Source organism: Nelumbo nucifera, chromosome 1 (genome assembly GCF_055504915.1).
Source record: "Nelumbo nucifera cultivar China Antique chromosome 1, China Antique-T2T, whole genome shotgun sequence".
In the NCBI taxonomy this organism is placed as follows: Eukaryota; Viridiplantae; Streptophyta; class Magnoliopsida; order Proteales; family Nelumbonaceae; genus Nelumbo; species Nelumbo nucifera.
The window spans coordinates 7227718-7248250 of NC_142649.1; the positions used below are offsets into that span (position 1 = coordinate 7227718).

Below are 20533 nucleotides of genomic sequence, written 5' to 3' on the forward strand. Positions count from 1 at the left end.
AATAATTCAGATAAGAAGTATTACATCAGTGCTAAGAAGACCCTTTACTAATGACAATAAAAATTTCTGAACTTACCGTCAACCATCTACAGCGCAATGCCACATCACGCACTGTTTTATCTTGTAATTGCATAGAAATCTTTGCATACCTGACTATATTGGATTCAGAGACATATCTGCAATGTTCATTGTACCACAGAATCGGTTAAATATGCACTGGTTCATATAGGAACATGAGAGATGGATTAAATGCATACAAATTAAAACTAGCTAGAATATCCAACCCAGAGAGACCCAAAATATTTAACAGAAAACAAAGATAAATCAAATAATACTGCTTATCTATAACAATAGAGTTTGATGCAGTTTCAACCTAACTTTGGTTTTGGTTGATCTTCAAACATTTGTATACCTACAATACCCCCTTCTATTTACACATTTTCCCATCTTATTTATCCTTAAACTAATAATTCATTAATAGGTCTCTATTCAAACTTTTATATATTTAAAGTAAAATATCGGTGTTATTTATATGATTTCCTATTCTATGATCTCTATCCCTGTTTCTTGTTTACGCATCAATTTTAACCAATCATTTAAACTTTTATCTGTCTAAAATACCATTGTTATTTGCATAATTTCCTATTCCATCCTCAACTCTTGTTCACGTTGCAACATTAGTCAGCAATCAAACTACCATCCAAAAATTTAATCCATTTATTTTTCTTTCTCCACTATCTCCTCTTACACATGCAAATGTGTGTGCCACTACTCTCTCTTCTTCACATGCAACACAGTTAATCCTATTAAATATTCTTGACAATAAATCTGATTGAAATATGAGAAAGTAGAGAAGAGAAGGGAAGAAGAGAGAAAGGAGAAGGAAGAAAGGAAGAAGAAAAAGTTTGGAGCAATAGAACAGTGCTGGTGGTGCCAGCTTTTATTATATTATATAGGGCGGCAGAAATAAGAAGGGAAAAGACCCTTGTGCCCCTGCTGTAAGTGAGTACAATAACAGACATAATAGAAATAAAAAACAGAAATAAAAATGCTTTAACTAGCCAAACAGACCCTAACACAAATAACTAAATTATTTCAACACTCCCCCTCAAGTTGGAGCATAAATGTCAATCATGCCCAACTTGTCACACAAATTATTGTGCCGCACATGATGAAGACCTTGAAGGGATGAGAGATCCATCATATGGACAGCCGAACACTGCAGGAAGGTAGGGCAAAATTTCAAAATTTCTCTCTCTCCCATCTGGGAATCACATTCCCTGTTTTAGAAAAACTGCATTTTTCAATGATCAATCTTGAACCAAGAACCAAACCAGATCTGAACCAAAATAGTAGGAGAGAGATATACTTGATACGAAGAAATAATATCTTCCAATGGAGGTGTTCACGCCCAAGGAAGGATCCAAAGACTGCTCCCACTGAAGATGACACAGTGCAGGATGGAGCAGAATCAGCAGTGTTCTTCCAAAGAACCAAATCCTTCACCAAGAATTTGCTGGAGGGTAGGTGAGCACGACTCCCAATCAGTTTTTCACCAAAAACTGATATCAAGAACGCTTCTTGATCACTCCTACAACAATGGAGATCGAACTGGCAGTAGGCGGCAACTGGAGGAGAACGCAGGGAGAAGATGGCGCAGTCACACTGTTGTTGTCTTCTCTCTGTATGATCTGAGATCTGATCTCTGGATGCTTGGGATGGGCTGAATGGTTCGCCCCTCCTCCTTTTATAGACTTAAAGAGATCAGCTCCTAATCCCATTAGGAGTTTCCTGATTCAAATCCTTATTTGAATCTGGACTCTCTTTAAGTGATAAGGATAAGTCCTTATCTTATCTGTAGATTAGATCAACTCTCTCCTAATCTCATTAGGAGGTTTCCAGATCTAAATTCAGATCTGGACTCTCTGAGTGGATAGGGTAAGACCCTATCCTATCTGCCGATCCAATCCCAGATCCGCCCCTTTTTAATTAGTCCAACTAAACCAATTCGAAATGGGCTTTAGGCCCAATAAGTCTAAGTGCTCATTAACCTTCCAAACTGCTGCCCAGTTGGGCTTCTTTGTATGGCGTGGGACCCAAACATTGATCTACACATCAGCCACATGGGTTCAGCCCAGCCTCTGTTACAAGGCCTAGCCGAATTCACTGAAAGACAGTGAACCCCCTGAAACCCATCACATGGGCTCCTAATGGGCCCAACACTTACACTAAGTGGTCCCTGGGCCAAGCCATCTTATAACAACCCAAGGACTGTGGGCAGATGCAAGATTAGCCCATCAGGTATTACCCCCAATGGTCTTACACTTAACCTCTCAGCCCATAATGATCAAACACTGCCCGACAAGAGAGGACCTCTCCCTCAGCTGCAAGGAACAGTGATGCACTCTCTACTCACATGGATCCCGGGAATTAAAACCTTTTTGCAAACATTTTGAAACCATAATATATATATATGTATATCCGTATATAAATATATTTTGCAAAACAAATTTCAACGATTGAAATCGGCTGCTAGCAGTCTTGGTTTCCATCAGAGAGAGTGCATCCCCGATCATTACCTTTGTTCGACAAAGGGGCTGATCCTGTCACTATGATCACCCACTCAGATGAATTCTCGGACTGTCCCAACATACCCAGGTTTTGACCCCCTCTAAGGATCTCACTGATTGGCATATCAAAGGCAGCCCAATCCGACACCTAGTGCAGTATCATAATCGAGTCTAGGGGTTGTTGGATTGAAGTCTTTGTATGTATGAGTATTCGGCTGATAAGAGTTCTTATTAACCTATACTTAAGTTTAAGTTGTCCTGTACTGGGCCTTTGTTAATGGGCCTAATCCTGTTTAATGTTTTAAGTTGTCTGGGTGTCCCATCACTAATCAGGGGCATTCTAGTAACTTCCTGTATCATTGTACTACACCATAATATAAATAATAGTACTGTCGACTGAGCAGAGCAGTTCGACATTCCAGCATCTCTTCTTCTTCTTCTTCTTCTCTTTTCTGCTACTTTGGCTATAGTAATTTAGCTTTCATGGTATCAGAGCATTAGCTTCTTCCTGGTTTCAGCCGGCACACACTCTCTTCTCTTGCTGTTTTTTTCATCTTCTCTCTTCGTTTTCTGGGTTGCTGTAGTGAAGACCTAGGGGTGTAAGAGAGTAAAGCAAGTTCGAACCTAGGGTTTCTCTTGGTTGTAGGACTCAAGGGAAGTAAGACCCAGAAGTAAATGTCCTACTAGGTTATTTCCAGCAAATAGTAGCTATTTGGCTACTAAGAGAGGTCTGTGTAGGACAGACCTAGTTGAGGACTGATTTCAGCAGTCCTAGCACTAGCCGAAAGGGGCTTAGCTACTTCTACAGTTGCAGCTTCGGTGCTCCAGCAAGACTCGCACAGACTTCTTCTACAGAGCCCACTGTTCACTTGCTACTGTTGCAGCCTCGAACTGTTCACTCACTACTGTACCCGAACTGTTGCAGCTTTTGGTTCAGCCCAAGTGAAGTCTATCTAGTGTTCTACCAGCACTGTGAACACTTCTACCATCATAGCAATGTGGCAAACAGCTCCAAGTTCAGGGTGGTTATCAGTCCGAAACCCCTCACCACTGCTGTGAGATTACCTAGGGAGCTACGAGCTCCAGATTGTTTAGCACTGTGAACCCTAGTTGAGGACTGATGTCAGCAGTCCTAGTATTGGCCGCAAGGAAGGGCACTCTCTTTACAGTTGCAGTACTCAAAGTTCAAGTGGAGTCTGCATAGCACAATAGTTGAGAAATCTTAGCGTCAAGTCGGTTACCAGCCCAGAACTCCTTGCTTGCTGTTGTAACTGAATTGTTTCAGAACTGTGACAGTCTCGGCAAGTCTGAAACTGTGTCGAGTGCTGTCAGAACCTGCTGTGATCATTTCAGCTAATCAGATCTGCTCCAGAACTGGTTCAGAACCTTCAGAACTACTTCGGCTAGTCTCAATCAGTGTCACCTACACAGTGGCTGCAGTCAAGATGTCTTCAATACCTAGAGATGTTTCTTCTAGAGATAACAGGCCTGCGGCAAGTGGGAATTTTGTCGCCAGCAACAATGATGACAACTCACAAAATACACCAACAGTGTCTTCTTCTCCTATGGGACAGGTTGTTGATTCCTCTGGAACTGGTACATTGGGCTTCACTGCTAGTGAGGTTGAGATCCTTAGTAGGGCATTAGCCCGTCTAAGAAATAATTCTTTTGCTTCTACATCTCTTGCTAGATCAGGTACAACCTCTGCCTTCAGTGCCACTGGCTCTATTGACTCTACTTCTTGGGTTATTGATTCCGGTGCTACTGACCATATGACACATATGTCTTCCCTATTCTCTTCATATCATTTGTTGTCTGGTCAGGATAAGATGAGAGTTGTTGATGGGTCTTTCTCCACTATCTCTGGAAAAGGAATTGTTAACCTAAGCAAGGACCTCTCTCTTAAATCAGTTTTACATGTTCCCAGTCTTACCTCAAATCTCTTGTCTGTCTCAAAACTTACCAAAAATTTGAACTGTAGTATAACCTTTTTTCCTACTCATTGTGTCTTCCTGGACAGATTGACAAGGAGAACGATTGGGTGCAGTCATGAGTATGGAGGCCTCTACTACCTTGATGCAGACATCGGCTCAGCCTTACAAGCATCTGCTGCTAGTAATCCGGAAAGTGTGGAGTCAATAGCTAAGCTGCATCTTTGGCATACTAGGCTAGGTCATGTGTCTTTCTCCTCATTAGAAATGTTGTTTCCCGAATTGTTTAAGGGCATTCCAAGTCAAGAGTCTAACCTGTGAAGTATGTCAAATGTCAAAACAATGTAGAACTGTGTATCCAATTTCCAGCAATGAAATTTGTGCTCCTTTTGATTTTGTTCATTCTGATGTCTGGGGCCCTTCACCCATTGTTTCCTTTGATGGCTTCCGGTACTTTATCAGTTTTATTGACCACTACTCTCGTTGTACATGGATCTACCTGTTAAAAGGACGAGATGAAGTACCACGGATAACCATGGCATTTTGCAAGATGATTGAAACACAGTTTAATAAGAAGATTAAGCAATTCAGGTCAGACAATGCTGTTGAATACTTTGAAAAATCCTTGAACTTATTCCTGGAAGATGCTGGCATACTACATCAGTCATCCTGTGCTTATACTCCTCAGCAGAATGGGGTTGCTGAGCGCAAGAATAGACATCTATTGGAGACAGCTCGAGCCTTACTATTCCAACACAAAGTCCCCAAGCAATACTGGTCTCAAGCTGTACTTTCTGCATCATATCTGATAAACCAGATGTCATCTAAGGTGTTGGGTATGAAAACCCCTTTCTCTGTTTTGTGCCCCACTCTTCCAAACTTTCCCCTTCCTCCTCGTGTCTTTGGCTGTATATGTTTCATACATGTGAAGGATCCAAAGAAGACTAAGCTAGATCCTAAGGCTATAAAGGGAATATTCTTGGGGTACTCTCCTACACAAAAGGGTTACAAGTGTTATGACCCTGTCTCCAAGAGAAAGTATGTCACCAGAGATGTAGTGTTCTTTGAGTCTCAACCCTATTTTCAGTCTTCTCAGAATCCTCTTCAGGGGGAGACTAGTGGAATGGAAGAGGATTCTCATTCTCCCTCCTTTTTTGTTCCCCTATCTGCCTCGAGTCTTCCATCCTCTCCTCCTACTCCTTGTTGTGATATTCCGGGTCAACCTAGTGAGACTCCCACTGTGCCGGTTACCTCTCCTGATGCTGCAGATGTTCTTGAAGGCTCTAGTAGGCAACAAAAAGAGATACATACAACAGAAGAAAAAGGGGTCCTCAACCTCATGACAGCAACCAGTTGGACTCGGATCAATCTGTCTCTACAATCCAAGGTAATTTCAACTCTCATACTTCTGATTTGGATCTTCCTATTGCTCTCCGTAAGCCTATCCGCTCTTGCACCACCCGACACCCCATTGCTGATTTTGTTTCTTACTCACATTTATCTCCTGCCTATCAATCCTTTGTATCTGCTCTTTCCTCTGTGCGTGTTCCTTCTAGGTACTCAGAGGCTGTGTCTGATCCAAGGTGGAAAGAAGCTATGAATGAAGAGATAAAAGCCCTAATGAAAGCAAGAACTTGGGAATTAGTGGATCTGCCAGAGGGGAAGACCACTGTTGGGTGCAAGTGGGTGTTTACTGTAAAGCACAGGGAGGACGGGTCCATTGAAACGTACAAGACCAGACTTGTGGCAAAGGGGTTTACTCAGAAAGAAGGGATTGACTACAAAGAAACCTTTGCCCCGGTAGCAAAGCTCAACACAATTCGGGTTCTATTGTCACTAGCAGCAAATTTTTCATGGGAACTTCATCAGTTGGATGTGAAGAATGCCTTCTTAAATGGTGACCTTCATGAAGAGGTATTTATGGAACCTCCACCAGGCTATGACTTTAGTAGAAAGGTGTGCAAACTGAGGAAAGCATTATATGGGTTGAAGCAATCTCCCCGTGCATGGTTTGAGAGGCTCTGTGGGGCCATGAAGAAAGTGGGGTACACTCAGAGTGGTGCAGACCATACCTTGTTCATAAGGAGACAGGATAGCAAACTTACTGCACTCATTGTTTATGTGGATGATATGGTAATTACCGGGAATGACTTGGAAGAGATAAAAAGACTGAAGGAGTTTCTAGCTTCTGAATTTGAGATCAAAGACTTGGGTCATTTGAGATATTTTCTTGGGATTGAAGTTGCCAGGTCAAGAGAGGGAATCTACATATGTCAGCGGAAGTATGTTCTTGACCTCCTAGAGGAAACAGGCATGATGGGGTGCAGGCCAGCAGATACTCCAATGGAACAGAACCATGGCCTGCAGGAATCAGTAGGGGAGGACTACTGTGATAAAGAGAGATACCAAAAATTGGTAGGGAAGCTGATATACTTATCCCTCACTCGGCCAGATATTGCTTATGCTGTGCATGTTGTCAGTCAATTTATGCACTCTCCAAAGATTCCTCATATGAAAGCAGTTGAAAGGATTCTCAGGTACTTGAAGACTTGCCCAGGGAAGGGAATTCTCTTCAGGAAAAACAATAGAATTGAAATTGAAGCCTACACTGATGCAGATTGGGCTGGGTCTATTGGAGACAGGAAGTCAACCTCGGGTTACTGTACATTTGTGGGAGGAAACCTGGTCACATGGCGCAGTAAGAAGCAGAATGTAGTGGCTAGATCAAGTGCAGAAGCAGAGTATCGAGCTATGGCCCACGGGGTTGCTGAACTCTTATGGCTCAGAACTCTTCTTAATGAACTTGGCATTAAGGTTGAAGGTCCTCTCAGGCTGTATTGTGACAATAAAGCTGCCATCAACATTGCCAACAATCCCGTGCAGCATGACAGGACAAAACATATTGAGATTGATCGGCACTTTGTTAGAGAAAGAATTGTCTCGGGTGAACTCTGTGTGCCTTATACTCCATCTAAGATGCAAATTGCGGATGTACTGACTAAAGGGCTGGCAGCAGCAAAGTTTAGGGACATGCTTGGCAAGCTAAACATGATTGATATCCATGCTTAGCTTGAGGGGGAGTGTTGGATTGAAGTCTTTGTATGTATGAGTATTCGGCTGATAAGAGTTCTTATTAGCCTATACTTAAGTTTAAGTTGTCCTGTACTGGGCCTTTGTTAATGGGCCTAATCCTGTTTAATGTTTTAAGTTGTCTGGGTGTCCCATCACTAATCAGGGGCATTCTAGTAACTTCTTGTATCATTGTTCTACACCATAATATAAATAATAGTACTGTCGACTGAGCAGAGCAGTTCGACATTCCAGCATCTCTTCTTCTTCTTCTTCTTCTCTTTTCTGCTACTTCGGCTACAGTAATTTAGCTTTCAGGGGTCATGTGTAACTTTCTAGTTTTGCCCACTAATCACCAAGGTCCAGGGCAATACTGGAAATCTGGTCTGGTTCAGGGTTTCAAGTAAACCTACACTGCATGTACCTCGGGTTTCATCCTGGCAGCTGAGACAGGCCACCCCAACACTTGGCAACACATCAGTGCCAGCCTTAGCAGGATAAATCTCCCCAGACTTATCGAACGGCTGTGAACATTCTAAACTAACACGAGTCTCATAAGTGTCCAGTTTAAGAATATTACATAGAAACACACCACTATAACATGAATCAAATATGTACTTTATTCATTTACAATAAATGTCATAATGTACATCAATCTGATTGGAGCTAAGGGCATACACTGCCTAACAGACCTTTGGTGAAGATATCTGCAAGTTATTCTTTTGAGCTGACATATGGAGTACACACTTCTCCATTTACAAGTTTCTCTCTAATAAAATGATTGTCCACTTCAATGTGTTTTGTCCTATCATGCAGGACTGGATTAGCAACAATATTGATGGCAATTTTATTGTCACAGTAGAGTGACATAGGATTGCTCACTACAAAACCCAATTCACCTAACAGGTTTCTTATCCACATGATTTCAACAACCCCATGAGACATCGTTCTATATTCTGCTTCAGCACTAGATCTAGCCACCACACTCTGTTTTTTACTTCTCCATGTGACCAGGTTTCCTCCTACAAAGGCACAATACCCACTAGTAGACTTTCGGTCATCGACTGCTCCTACCCAATCAGCATCAGTATATACTTCCACCTCTAAGTGACCATGTTTCTAGAACAACAAACCAGCTCCGAAAAACTTCTTGAGGTATCTAAGGATCCTCTCTGCAGCTTCAAAGTGAGTTGTCCTAGAATTGTGCATGAACTGACTAAGGACACCCATTGCATAAGCAATACTAGGCCTGGTCATAGACAAATACAAGAGTCTCCCTACGAGTCTGTGGAACTTCTTAACATCTTTCAAAACCTCTCCCTGATTGTCTCCCAGATGATGAGTAGATTCAATTGGTGAGTCAATTGGTTTTACCCACAACTTGATAGTATCTTCTAGTAGATCTAGTACATATTTCCACTGGGAAATAAAGATGCCCTTGTGAGAGCGGGCAACTTCAATTCCAAGGAAATAACGTAAGGGGCCTAGATCTTTCACCTCAAATTGAGTGGCTAAGAATTTTTTTAGTCTCCGTATTTCAGCCTCCCAATCTCCTGTGATCACTATGTCATCCACATACACAATAAGAGCTGCAATTTTCCCTTCACCTCTTTTCACAAATAGAGTGTGATCTGACTGGCATTGTTTGAACCCCATCTGTTGAACTGCTAAATGGAACTTACTAAACCAAGCCCGAGGTGATTGTTTCAACTCATATAAAGATTTTTTTAACCTGCACACCTTTTGTTCACTACCTTTGGCACAAAAACCTAGAGGTTGGGTCATGTACACTTCCTCTTCCAAGTCACCATTCAAGAAAGCATTTTTTATGTCCAATTGGTGAAGTTCCCAGTCAAGATTTGCTACCAATGAAAGAAGGATCCTGATAGAGTTCATCTTGGCTACTGGAGCAAAGGTCTCTGCATAGTCCACTCCATATACCTATGTAAAACCTCTTGCTACCAGTCTAACCTTGTACCTTTCAACAGTTCCATCAGCCTTGTGTTTCACTGTGAACACCCACTTGCAACCCACTGGTTCCTTCCCTTCAAGAAGGCCCACCAACTCCCAAGTGCCATTTTTGTGTAATGCATCAATTTCTTCCTGCATTGCATCTATCCATTCAGGTTTAGATAAAGCTTCTGCCACATTCTTAGGAACGGGGACACTATCCACAGAAGAGAGGAATGCACGGAATGAAGGTGAAACATGATCATAGGACACAAAATTAGAGATAGGATTATTAGTGGTACAAGATCTAACACCCTTTCTCTTAGCAATGGGAATATCAAGATCATTGATGACAGGTGAATCAACATTTAGAGGAACAGGCATATCAATAGGAGCAAGTTTACCTGGCTGATGAGACGGATCTGCCTCTGGTGAATCCGATGATGTTGGTTGCATAGTGTCAGGTTCCACGGCTCTTGAACCCTGCTAGCTTTTATGGCGACGATGAAAAACCCGGAATGGAGGAGGATCGGGTAAAGGAGGTAGTTGAATTTGATTCGCCTGTTTCTCCTCAACCCTACTCTTCCCCTGAGGAGAAACCGAGAAGAAAGGTTGATTCTCAAAGAACGATACATCAATGGAGACATAGTACTTGCGAGAGGTAGGATCATAGCAGCGATACCCCTTTTGAGATAAAGGGTAATCAAGGAAAACACAAGGAATAGCCCGAGGATCAAGCTTACCTCGAGTAGGGGACAAGTTATGGACAAAGCAACGACACCCAAAAACACGCATCGGAATGGTGGACAACGGAATTGTAGGAAACAAAAGTTGATGTGGGGCCTTATACTCTAGTAACCGAGATGGCATACGGTTGATGATGTATGTAGCACACAAAACTGCATCCATCCAAAAACGTTTTGGCACATTCATATGAATTAATAAGCCACGAGCTACTTCGAGAAGGTGAGGTTCTTTCGTTCAGTAACACCTTTTTGTTGGGGTGTCCTAGCACAAGAGCTTCGCTGAAGTGACCCACTCGAAGCAAAAAACTCCGTGAGATCACTATGGAAGTATTCTTTCGCATTGTCTGACTGGAAGATATGAATTTCAGTTTGGAACTGAGTGAACACCATGCGTTGAAAGTCTTTCACAATTTTTGGCACTTCATCTCGATATCGCATAGGGTAAATCCAAGTGTATCTAGAGTAATCATCAATCAAGGTAATGAAGTACTTATATCCAACCTCAGTGGGTAGAGTAACAGGGCCCCAAACATCAGAATAAACAATATGAAATGAAAATTCAAATCTTTTATTTCTCAAAGGTAAAGAACTTCTACAATGTTTACTCAATTGACATGTCTGACACTGTAACTGACTCACTGACAATGACTCAAACAACTTTGGGAACATAACTTTTAATGACTCAAAAGAAATATGACCTAAACGACTATGCCATAAATAGGCTTGACTCTCACTTGACAAACTCATGGACTTTGTAGCCACAAGACCAGCTTTATTCTCCAACACGTAGAGACCATCCACCATGCTTCCTCTACCAATCGTCTTCCTCGAGGCCAAATCCTGAAACACACATGAAGACGGAAAAAAAAGTGACTGAACAGTTCATGGAGTGAGTTATACTACTAATGGACAGCAAATTAATAGGTAATTTCGGAACATGCAGTACATTAGAAAAGGTAAGGCCGAGTGGGAGAGGTATGGTACCTTGGCCAGCTATGGTAGAGCAAGAACCATCAACTAGTCTCACCTTATCTCTCCCAGAGAGAAGGTTATATGTCTGAAATAAATTTGACTTACCGGTCATGTGGTTTAAGGCTCCGGAGTCAATAACCCAAGGAGAACCAGTGGTATGAGATGACACATGGAAGGCAGTGGCAGCGTTACCTGATGTAGACACGAAAGAGGTAGAGGGAGTAGGACCAGAATCCATCTGGTAGAGAGTCCTACCATACAATTCCAAATGGTCACGAAAGGAGTTGATAATTTCTTCCTTAGGGTCAGAACTGGGATGCCTCTCCTGAGTTACCAATGGACTAGTCTCTGTCAACGCCATATTAGCTGAGTTATACTTTTTCTGATTCTTCTGGCTTGGTTTCTTGCCCTGATCAGGTGTTGACTTCTTACCCAAATCCTGTGCCCATTTAGGTTTTCCATGGAGATCCCAACATGTATCTCTCGTGTGTCTTGTCTTCTGGCAGTGAGTGCACCAAAGATTACTCTTATCATCTGTTCTTTTCTAAGAGTCACATTTCTTAAAAGCACCTCCGACATTTGTATCTGAATTTCCCCGGACAACTAGGGCAACTGACTCCCCCTCTACACAATTCATCACACTTCTTCAACTCTCTTCTGACTGCACTAAGGCATACACCTCCTGAACTAATGGCAAGTCTTTACTACCCAAGATCTGCACCCTGATGGACTCATATGAAGGATTCAGCCCTAGGAGAAAGGCAAATACCCATTGCTGAGATACAAGTGACTTATATGCCTTTGCATCTTCATCACACTTCCAATTCACATTCTAGTAGTGATCAAGTTCTTTCCATATCGATGTCAAATCAGAATAGTACATCGAGAGACTCCTCTCCCCCTGCTTGCAAGTAGAGGATTCAGCTTGCAATTGATATATCTTGGCATAGTGTCTCTGCTCTGAATAGGTGGACTTTGCTTGTTCCCATATCTCACAAGCAGTTTCAGCCCACATAAAAGTCTTCCTTACCTGTGGCAGCATGGAAACCAAGAGCCATGACATCACCATACTATTCTCTTGGTTCCACCTATCATATTCAGCACTTCCGTACTTCGGTTCCTTCACTCTCCCATTGATGTATCCTATTTTCCCCCTAGCAGTGATGTAGAGTTTTATTCCCCTAGACCACTCAAGGTAGTTCAGACCATCAAAGGGAATGATAGCCATGGGGAAACTCATATCCATTCCCCCACTCACTCCATTATGGCTCCCTGGAATCTCTGAAGTAGCAGAATTCTCAGACGACATGGTAAGCACAAGGGTTTTTATCTAAACTCTCAACTTAGGATCCCTCCTTATATCGACAAAAAACTCCACATACAACAATTCAGTTCTGGACTTAATCTGAGCACAAAAAACAAACAGCACCAACTTCCAAAGAAGAACTATGACGAGGCTGATTTTCACCACAGCATTAATCAATAATGTGTAAGTTCCACCACAGCATTAATCAATAAGAGAGATCCTAACACACATGAACTCAAACTAACGAGCAGAGAAAACAGGTCATCTACGACCTACAGTCACCTTTTCATAGGTACAGGATCACACGATCCACCAAATAACAGATATAACCCTCACAAAAATCTGCTGACATTCAGTGGTTTGGATTCATTCGCTCTCCACTTGGTACACGACCAAGGAAAGAAATAAAGAAAGAAAACTTTAGGGTTGTACCAGTTGCAGCTCTGATTTGATCATCCCAGATTCAGTCCTCTGTTCCGCCCAGATTCAGCAACTTGAAGAGAGAAAACTTGGTCGCCCAAATTCAACAACCTGGCTCTGATACCATCTTGACAATAAATCTGATTGAAATATAAGAAAGTAGAGAAAAGAAGAAAAGAAGAGAGAAAGGAGAAGGAAGAAAGGAAGAAGAAAAGGCTTGGAGCAATAGAACAGTGTTGGCGGTGCCAGCTTTTATTATATTATATAGGGTGGCAGAAATAAGAAGGGAAAAGACCCTTGTGGTCCTGCTGTAAGTGAGTACAATAACAGACATAACAGAAATAAAAACGCTTCAACTATCCAAACAGACCCTAACACAAATAACTAAATTATTTCAACAAATATAAATAATAGTAAAAGTACAACAATGAAGAGAACCTTAAGAGAAAATTTTCTTATCCTAACTAAATTCATTGCAATGTTTTAAAAGCGCAGGGCATAAAGTTTTGAGCTCAACCACCCATAGCTATCAAAGAACTGGGAAAAGGCTATCAGAAGCCATCATTCATCATCAATTATAGGACTGACTTTGATCACAGGTAAGTATTCTCTCAATTCCCTTACTTGTTTATCTAAATCTTCCCTACCAAACAATGGTGAAAACCATATCTGATTCAGCCATCCCCCATATCTAAGGATTCTTTACATCCCATTAGAATAGTTTTCAAAAATTCCCACTAAAAACCCTAGTTCTTAAAAGTTTCTAATTTTCGTAACTTTGATCTTTTTGTGCCAAACAGTTCGAGGAAATTTGATTCAAATCCTGACATATCGATTTTTTTTGTTCTCTCTCTCCCTAGAAATTTCTGCATATTGCAGGATTTTCAGCACTAAACTGGTTTCCCTATCACATCATATGATCATACAGCCATAAACCCTAGGCAAACCCTTATCCCCCTTCCCTAGGCCTACACCTAGCCCCTCAAACCCAAACCTTGGACCCAATCCCTTACCATCATCATTTATTTTTTCATGATTTTTTTGGTAATAAATTTGTTACCAGTCCAGCATTGGGTCACATCAGTCCTACATCAACATGACCTTTTTTGGTAATAAATAAAAAGGAAAATTTTATGCCATGAAAAAAAAACATGGGAGTAAGTAGAAGTTTCTTGCAAAATTCTCCAGAAGAAGAAGAGGGAAGTGAGGAAAAAATTGCTGGCATGGTGAGAAAAGATATGAAGAATTACTTGACCAAAAGAAACTAATTAGAATAAGGCATTTATAATGATAACAGCAATAATAATGAGGAATGTGATAACGACGATAATAATGAAGAATATGATAACAATGATAATAATAAGGATTGTGACAACAATGACAATAAAACAAGGATTATGATAAGGATGATTACAATAACAAGGAAATTCATGACAATGACATTATGAATGAGGATGATTTATGGAAATACAATTGAATGGGGAGCATTACATGAATTACATACATTACATGCCCAATGATTACAACATATGGGAGAGTAGTTGTACATGTGCCACAAGCATTCATATGGACATATTTCCATCCCGAACACCATTTTTCCCTTTTCTGGCCTTACTATATTCTTCTTAAGAAGCATAAGATACCATAGAGAAAAATAATATGAAATAAATCGATTTAAAAGAAAATGACTATGAAAAATAAGGAAGATGAAAAGTACAACAATTAATAAAAGAAGAGTATGTTGGTGAGAGGATGTGAGAGAACAAGCAGGACAAACAGTGCAGTTAAGTGTATCAATGTAAAAAATGATGCAACAAAATAGAAAGAAAAACCCAAAATGGTACAAGGGCTACTAATTGAATGAGATTTGAGGGAGAGAGAGAGAGAGAGAGATTGAACTAGTGAGAAAAGCTATGAGAACTTGTACATCAATAGAAGATATGGAACTAAAATAAACATGAATTACGAAACAAGGTAAAGAAACATCAACAGATATAACAAGCAGGTAACAGTAATTCAAAAGCACACAAAAAAAATCCAAAAGAACAGAAAGCAAAAACATTTATACCCTCTAATAAAAAAATGGTTCCCAGAATAAGGAGCTATGGAATGTATCAACAAGAAGTGCAGAAAAACTATCCAAGAAAAAAGAAAGATGAATAACAGTAAGAACACTGATGTAGAATAAATAAATTCTTAACAAAAAGAAAAAAAAAAAAACAGAAAACGAATATTGAGAAGGGAACTAAAAAGTACAGTATTAGTTAATAACGGATTGCACAAATATTTATCTCCTGATATCAGCTAAAAGAAGAGGAAAAAAATGAGTATGTACTTAAGAGGATGCGCAGAACATGACCGGGAAAATATTGCAGCGAAACGTATCAATGAAAAAGAAATTGCTGCAACATAATAGAAAGAGAAACCCATATACGTCCACCGGTTAAGCTAGACATACCTAAATCACAAAAAATGAATTAGGTAAAAAAAAGGAAGAAATTAAATGCAGTTAATCACATAAGATTCCGACAAGATTTTCTTAATAAAAATAATGAAAACACCAAACAGATTTAAGCATGCAATGAAACGTTTACATACATGGTAAACACAAAATCGCCATTGAAACGTTTCCATACATAGTGAAAAGAAAATCAAATGAAGGTCCACTGATTAAGCCAGATAATCAGATATCCTGAAACAAATTAAACATGAAAGGGAAATCCAGTTGAACGAAACCCATGAAGGGGAGTATGAATTTAACAAAACCAACAATTGCAAAAACCATAAATCACAATATAGATTTTAAGTGAATAGTTAAATTAAGAATAAATAACGAATTTTACCAACAAAACAGTTCAAAAGAGCAAGAATTCAAAACAACCAGATAGAGAGAACAAGAACTGGTCCTTGAGACAAAGTATCCACTACCCAGAAACCACGAATGGATCAAGAGAATCAAAAAGCACTGACTTGGCAAGTCCTTCGTCCAAGATGGACTGCTCTTCCGCCGTCCATTCCACCGAGAGACCTGGGTTGTGCTTCAATTCATGCGTCGCATGCGCTGGAACTGAATTATCCGACACCGCGCCAGAAATGCTGTTACTAGGGTTTCCCCCTGCTGAACCAGCAGCTGCGACATGGCTCCCCTCCTGATTCCCAGATGGGTTCGCACTTGCAGCCATGAATAACCAAAACCCAACTCCCAGAACCTCAGACTGAACCGTTGGCTCCCGCCAATTGGGTCATTCCCACCATTCAAAAAAATGAAAACAGACCCAAATAAGCAGCTGAATCAAAAGGGAAGCAGAAAGAACCAATCGGAAGCTTTTTGCTAGATATATGTTAGTGACTGAAGGGAGCTCCGAGAGACAACTAGGAGATTTACAATCATTGGAAAGGCAAAAAAGAATTTAGAGAGAGAGAGAAAGCAAAATCTGCACGGTGGTGAACGTGAGAGTTCGTTCTCTGTAGGTCCGAATTTGTAAAATTTTATTTTAGTTTCGGTACTTCTCTTTCACCAATCTGCAATTTCATTCGTCGTTCTTCTCTCCAATCGGAAGTTCAGAACTTCGGACCTTCTCGTGTAGACGTGAAGTTACCTTTTCATCCCTAAAAAAATCTAGTATTTGACTGGAATCTCTTTTGCGACCTTTTGTTGACAATTCAAAAATGGAAAATAGATTTTCCCTTGTTTGAGAATTGAGAGAGTTGTATGGATCGGACGAGTTGGGAGAGTTTCGAATTGGTTGTCCGAGTTATAACTCGTTAATACAAGGAACTAGTCACATCAGAGATTGGATATCAATGGATCGGACGGGTTAGGGTCAGATATATTTCGATGTACGTGCGGCCTGCGGGATTTGATTCCGCGTCAATGCTGGGACAACCCGCTAACACACCAACGAGCCAACCCTCGATTGATTAATCTTAATTGGGTTCGGGATTTGGCTGATCCAATCTATTAGGGCATCATACGTATTCCTATCAATTTAAAAATAGTCTTAAAAGATCAACCGTTTTTCCCTCCCAATCGTGGGTCAGCGGTTTGACCATATTATTATTGTGGGTAAATTTCTTAAAGTATATTTAAGGTTTAGGATTTTTTTTTTTAAATAGCCCTTATGCATCATATTTCATTCAATAAAGAAATTGATATAAAAAAAACTAACAAAGTCAAATAGAAAATTCATAAACAATTTCTCAAGAGAACAAAATATAAAAATGGATGAAGGAGAACATAAAGAACTTCTTCAAACCGAATAAAGGTGAATAAAATCACCAACAGAAGTAGACAATACATCTCCAATCCACCACAAATGACAAATGAATTTGACAGTAGAGGATTCCAAAAGACCGCCTTCGCCAGAAAACTGCAAACAGAACTCACCATGAACAACATCTTCCAGAGAGTTGCAAACTGACTCAATCGTAGACAGCAATCGTAAAGCTACATCCATCGGTAACGGATGCCCAATAAAGAGTCTAAGGGATCCCATGTCAAAACACATATGGGAGAAAAATAGGGGAAAAGAAGAATCCAAATGAAAAAAACCAGAGAACAAAGCCTCGAGAAAACTCAAGGGGAAGCCTCGAGAAAACTCGAGAAGAAGACTCTCTCAAAATAGAGAGAGAGAGAGAGAGAGAGAGAGACCAGATGGGGTAAGGGAAAGGAGAACCTAGGTGGACGGCTCCCTATCCCGAGGAGAGCCACCCCAAAAAAAATCCTAAAGATCGCCTCCTTTTGAAACTCAGCTCTTATTATTTAGATATTGTAAAGTACCTTTTTAAGTTTTATAACAATTGACATCATTCTTATACATTAAAAATGAAATATCAAATTTATCCTCTACTATTCTTAAAATTTTAAAAATAAAGCCCAACTGATGAAAAGGCTATACCACTGTCATTTGGTAGCCAACGTTAGAGAATGATTCCCTTTGCCTTCCACTACAGATTGAGAGATTCGTCAACTGCCGATATTGGAAGTTGGTCTCAGTGTTAGGGGTGGTTAGACCTGTTCATGGGCCGCGTGGCCCGACGGGCCGGCCCGACCCTCGGACGGGCTTGAACAGGTATATAGGCCCACGGGCTTAACCTCGGGCCAAAAAGCCCGACCCGCAATAAATTCGAGCCGGGCTCAGGATTTGTCAAAATAGCCCGGCCCGAGCCCGGCCCTGCCCGACCTATAACTAAACCTAAAAACCCTAGTTGAATATCCCTCTTTTTTTCACCTCTTTCCCTTCTTTTTCCAACCGAATTCTTCTTCTCCACATCCTCTTTCCCTTCTTTATATTCTTTTTTTAATATAAATAAATTTTGAATTTATATATTTTTTAATGTAAATAAATTCTGATTTATATTGATTATTGAATAGGGAAATTTTCTAATTTTTTTTATTAGGTCGGGCTTCGGGCTCGGGCTCGGGCTCGGGCTTCGGGCTTCGGGCTTTTTATTAGGGCTAGGCTTGGGCCCAAGTTGTAGGCTTGTTGGTCGGGTCGGGCTCGGGCTCGGGCCTAACATATTTCTGTTAATGAAGAGTAAAAGCCCGGCCCGACCCGGCCCATGAATAGGTCTAGGGGTGGTAGCTCATATGACTGAGGTTCAGCCCGAGCATTTGCAAGGGACATTCAAGTGCTTGATGCTTTGCGAATACAGGAAGCAGAGATGGCATTCTTCTTCTTTTGTGTAATGCCTGATGCTTTGCGCCTGTTCCCACGTTAAGGCATGCCTAAATGTATTGTTCAGCGAGTTGTGCACTGTGGCTCTCTCTCAGATACAATTTTATCTGATTTGTGGTGGCGGGGGTGATGGGGGGTTGTTCAGAGTGATAGCATCGGGGACAATGCCGGACCCAGGGTCACTAGCGAGAACCAGACAATGGTGGTAGATGCGTTGGTTCAAGGCAAAGGTGGTGGGAGTACTAAGGAGGAAATTAAAGAAAGGCATATGAGACGAGCAAATCTAAAGAGAAAGGTTTCACGACGAGGAGTCGTTGTAGGAAGGCCATGGGCCTTAAGACTAGAAACAGAGGTCGACAAGGTATCCATGGAGACTGGAGAGGAGAGAAGTTGCGTTTTCAAAAGGGAAAGGAAGATAAGATTCATCAAATTGAGCCATTCCGTGAAGGATTTCTCACATTCTCATTCCCTACATGGAAGACAAGCCTCAGCAACTCTAATGGAAATGGCTTCACTTCTATAATTGTCTATAATCACGTCTTAGGAGGTCCTCCCAAGTTTGGAGTTCCAACTTTCTCTTCTCGGATAGAAGACTACAATGAGATTTTTGGAAACTTTCGCACTTCTTGTGGTTCTTCGATTCCAATTCTAGATCTCTCGGTTGTCAACAAGGGCGATGTCTCTAATGTTCTAGTCTCAAACTCAAAGGATAGTTTTGATTTCCGTTTGGTTTTGGCCTGGCTCTGTTTTGATCCCTAGCTCGGGTTGTCGTTACATCCATGATTTGGATAGTTTTGGGTGGTGTTTGACATCGATGTCGTTGTTCCAAAAAACGGTGACACATCAATGTCACATTGGAAAAAATCGGTGCTCCAGAAAATGGTAACATGTTTGGAACCATTTTTCCATAAAAAATGGTGCTCCAAACCACGCCTTGGAAATCGGGGAGTGGTTTGGGAAAACACCGAATTTGACATTTTCTCAATTCAGAGCTCGTTTTTGCCAACGAGGACATGATGTGGCAGTGACGTGAACTTCCTATAATAGGTACTAGTGCTGAAAACAGATATGGAGCATTGACACCAAACAAAAGGTATTGTTGTTGCCCCAAGAAATGTCCTACCTATTAGCAGCATTTCCAAACAAAAAAAAAAAAACACCATTTTCTCAGAAAACAGTACTTTCAACCCACACATATACAGCATCAATGCCAAACATATACTTGATTGTTGTTTACAGCTGCACTATAATCTTGTTGGTGGGAGGCCAATTTTAGGGTTTACTGAATTGTAGATTCCGATATTCAACCAATTCATTTGCATACAAGTGTTGTCTCCTTTATTTTTTGTACAAAGAAAATAGTGTGTTTGTTTCCTTAAATTCTGCCGCACGTCTTCGAATAGAAGAAGTGGACTTCCTTATAGAGTATCTCTCAAATTTGAGATTAAAGACAAAGAGGGTAATACTAGGTTTAAGAAAATATGCGATATCACATGTGTATACATTTTGGCGGAACATTAATGGATGCTAAAGGCAAGGGTAGAGCTAGTTAATTGTCAAAAATAATAGAGGTGGTTTACGACAATTGTTAAACAATTAGGGCATCATAACTTTCTTACCACAAGCTTTGGAATATTATTTTCTGGCATCATAACTTTCTTACCACAAGCTTTTAATAATATGGATGTGATCTGTAATTACTTGCGACTATCTCCAATATAGAAAGAAAGATGCTAATAAACACTAAAAACAAAAGAGGCTTTCTACATATGCATCGTCTAAAACAACAATTTTTATCAGTTGTAGCAAAAAAAGAGACTTCATAGAAGACAAAATGTGAAGAAATAGACAAAATGTGAAGCACCATAAAGATCAATTAGCGAGGCTTTGG

General features: G+C 40.6%; 1 protein-coding gene across 4 annotated transcripts in view; it reads right to left on the reverse strand.

The window, feature by feature from the left end:
- Positions 1 to 16551, reverse strand: part of LOC104587006 (uncharacterized) — a 30013-nt gene extending 13462 nt beyond the window's left edge. The window contains exons 1-4 of one of the 4 annotated variants that reach the window (XM_019195960.2): positions 15935 to 16053; positions 15563 to 15656; positions 15300 to 15422; positions 77 to 176 (exon numbers count right to left, since the gene is read on the reverse strand). In XM_019195960.2, coding sequence (XP_019051505.1) covers positions 77 to 176; positions 15300 to 15394 — 195 coding nt within the window. In that variant the 5' untranslated portion in view covers positions 15395 to 15422; positions 15563 to 15656; positions 15935 to 16053. Of the gene's footprint in view, positions 1 to 76; positions 177 to 15299; positions 15423 to 15562; positions 15657 to 15892 lie in introns of all 4 variants that reach the window. The other 3 variants (XM_088896293.1, XM_088896292.1, XM_010244423.3) reach the window with 3 other exon arrangements.
- Between the last annotated feature and the right edge of the window lie 3982 nt (positions 16552 to 20533).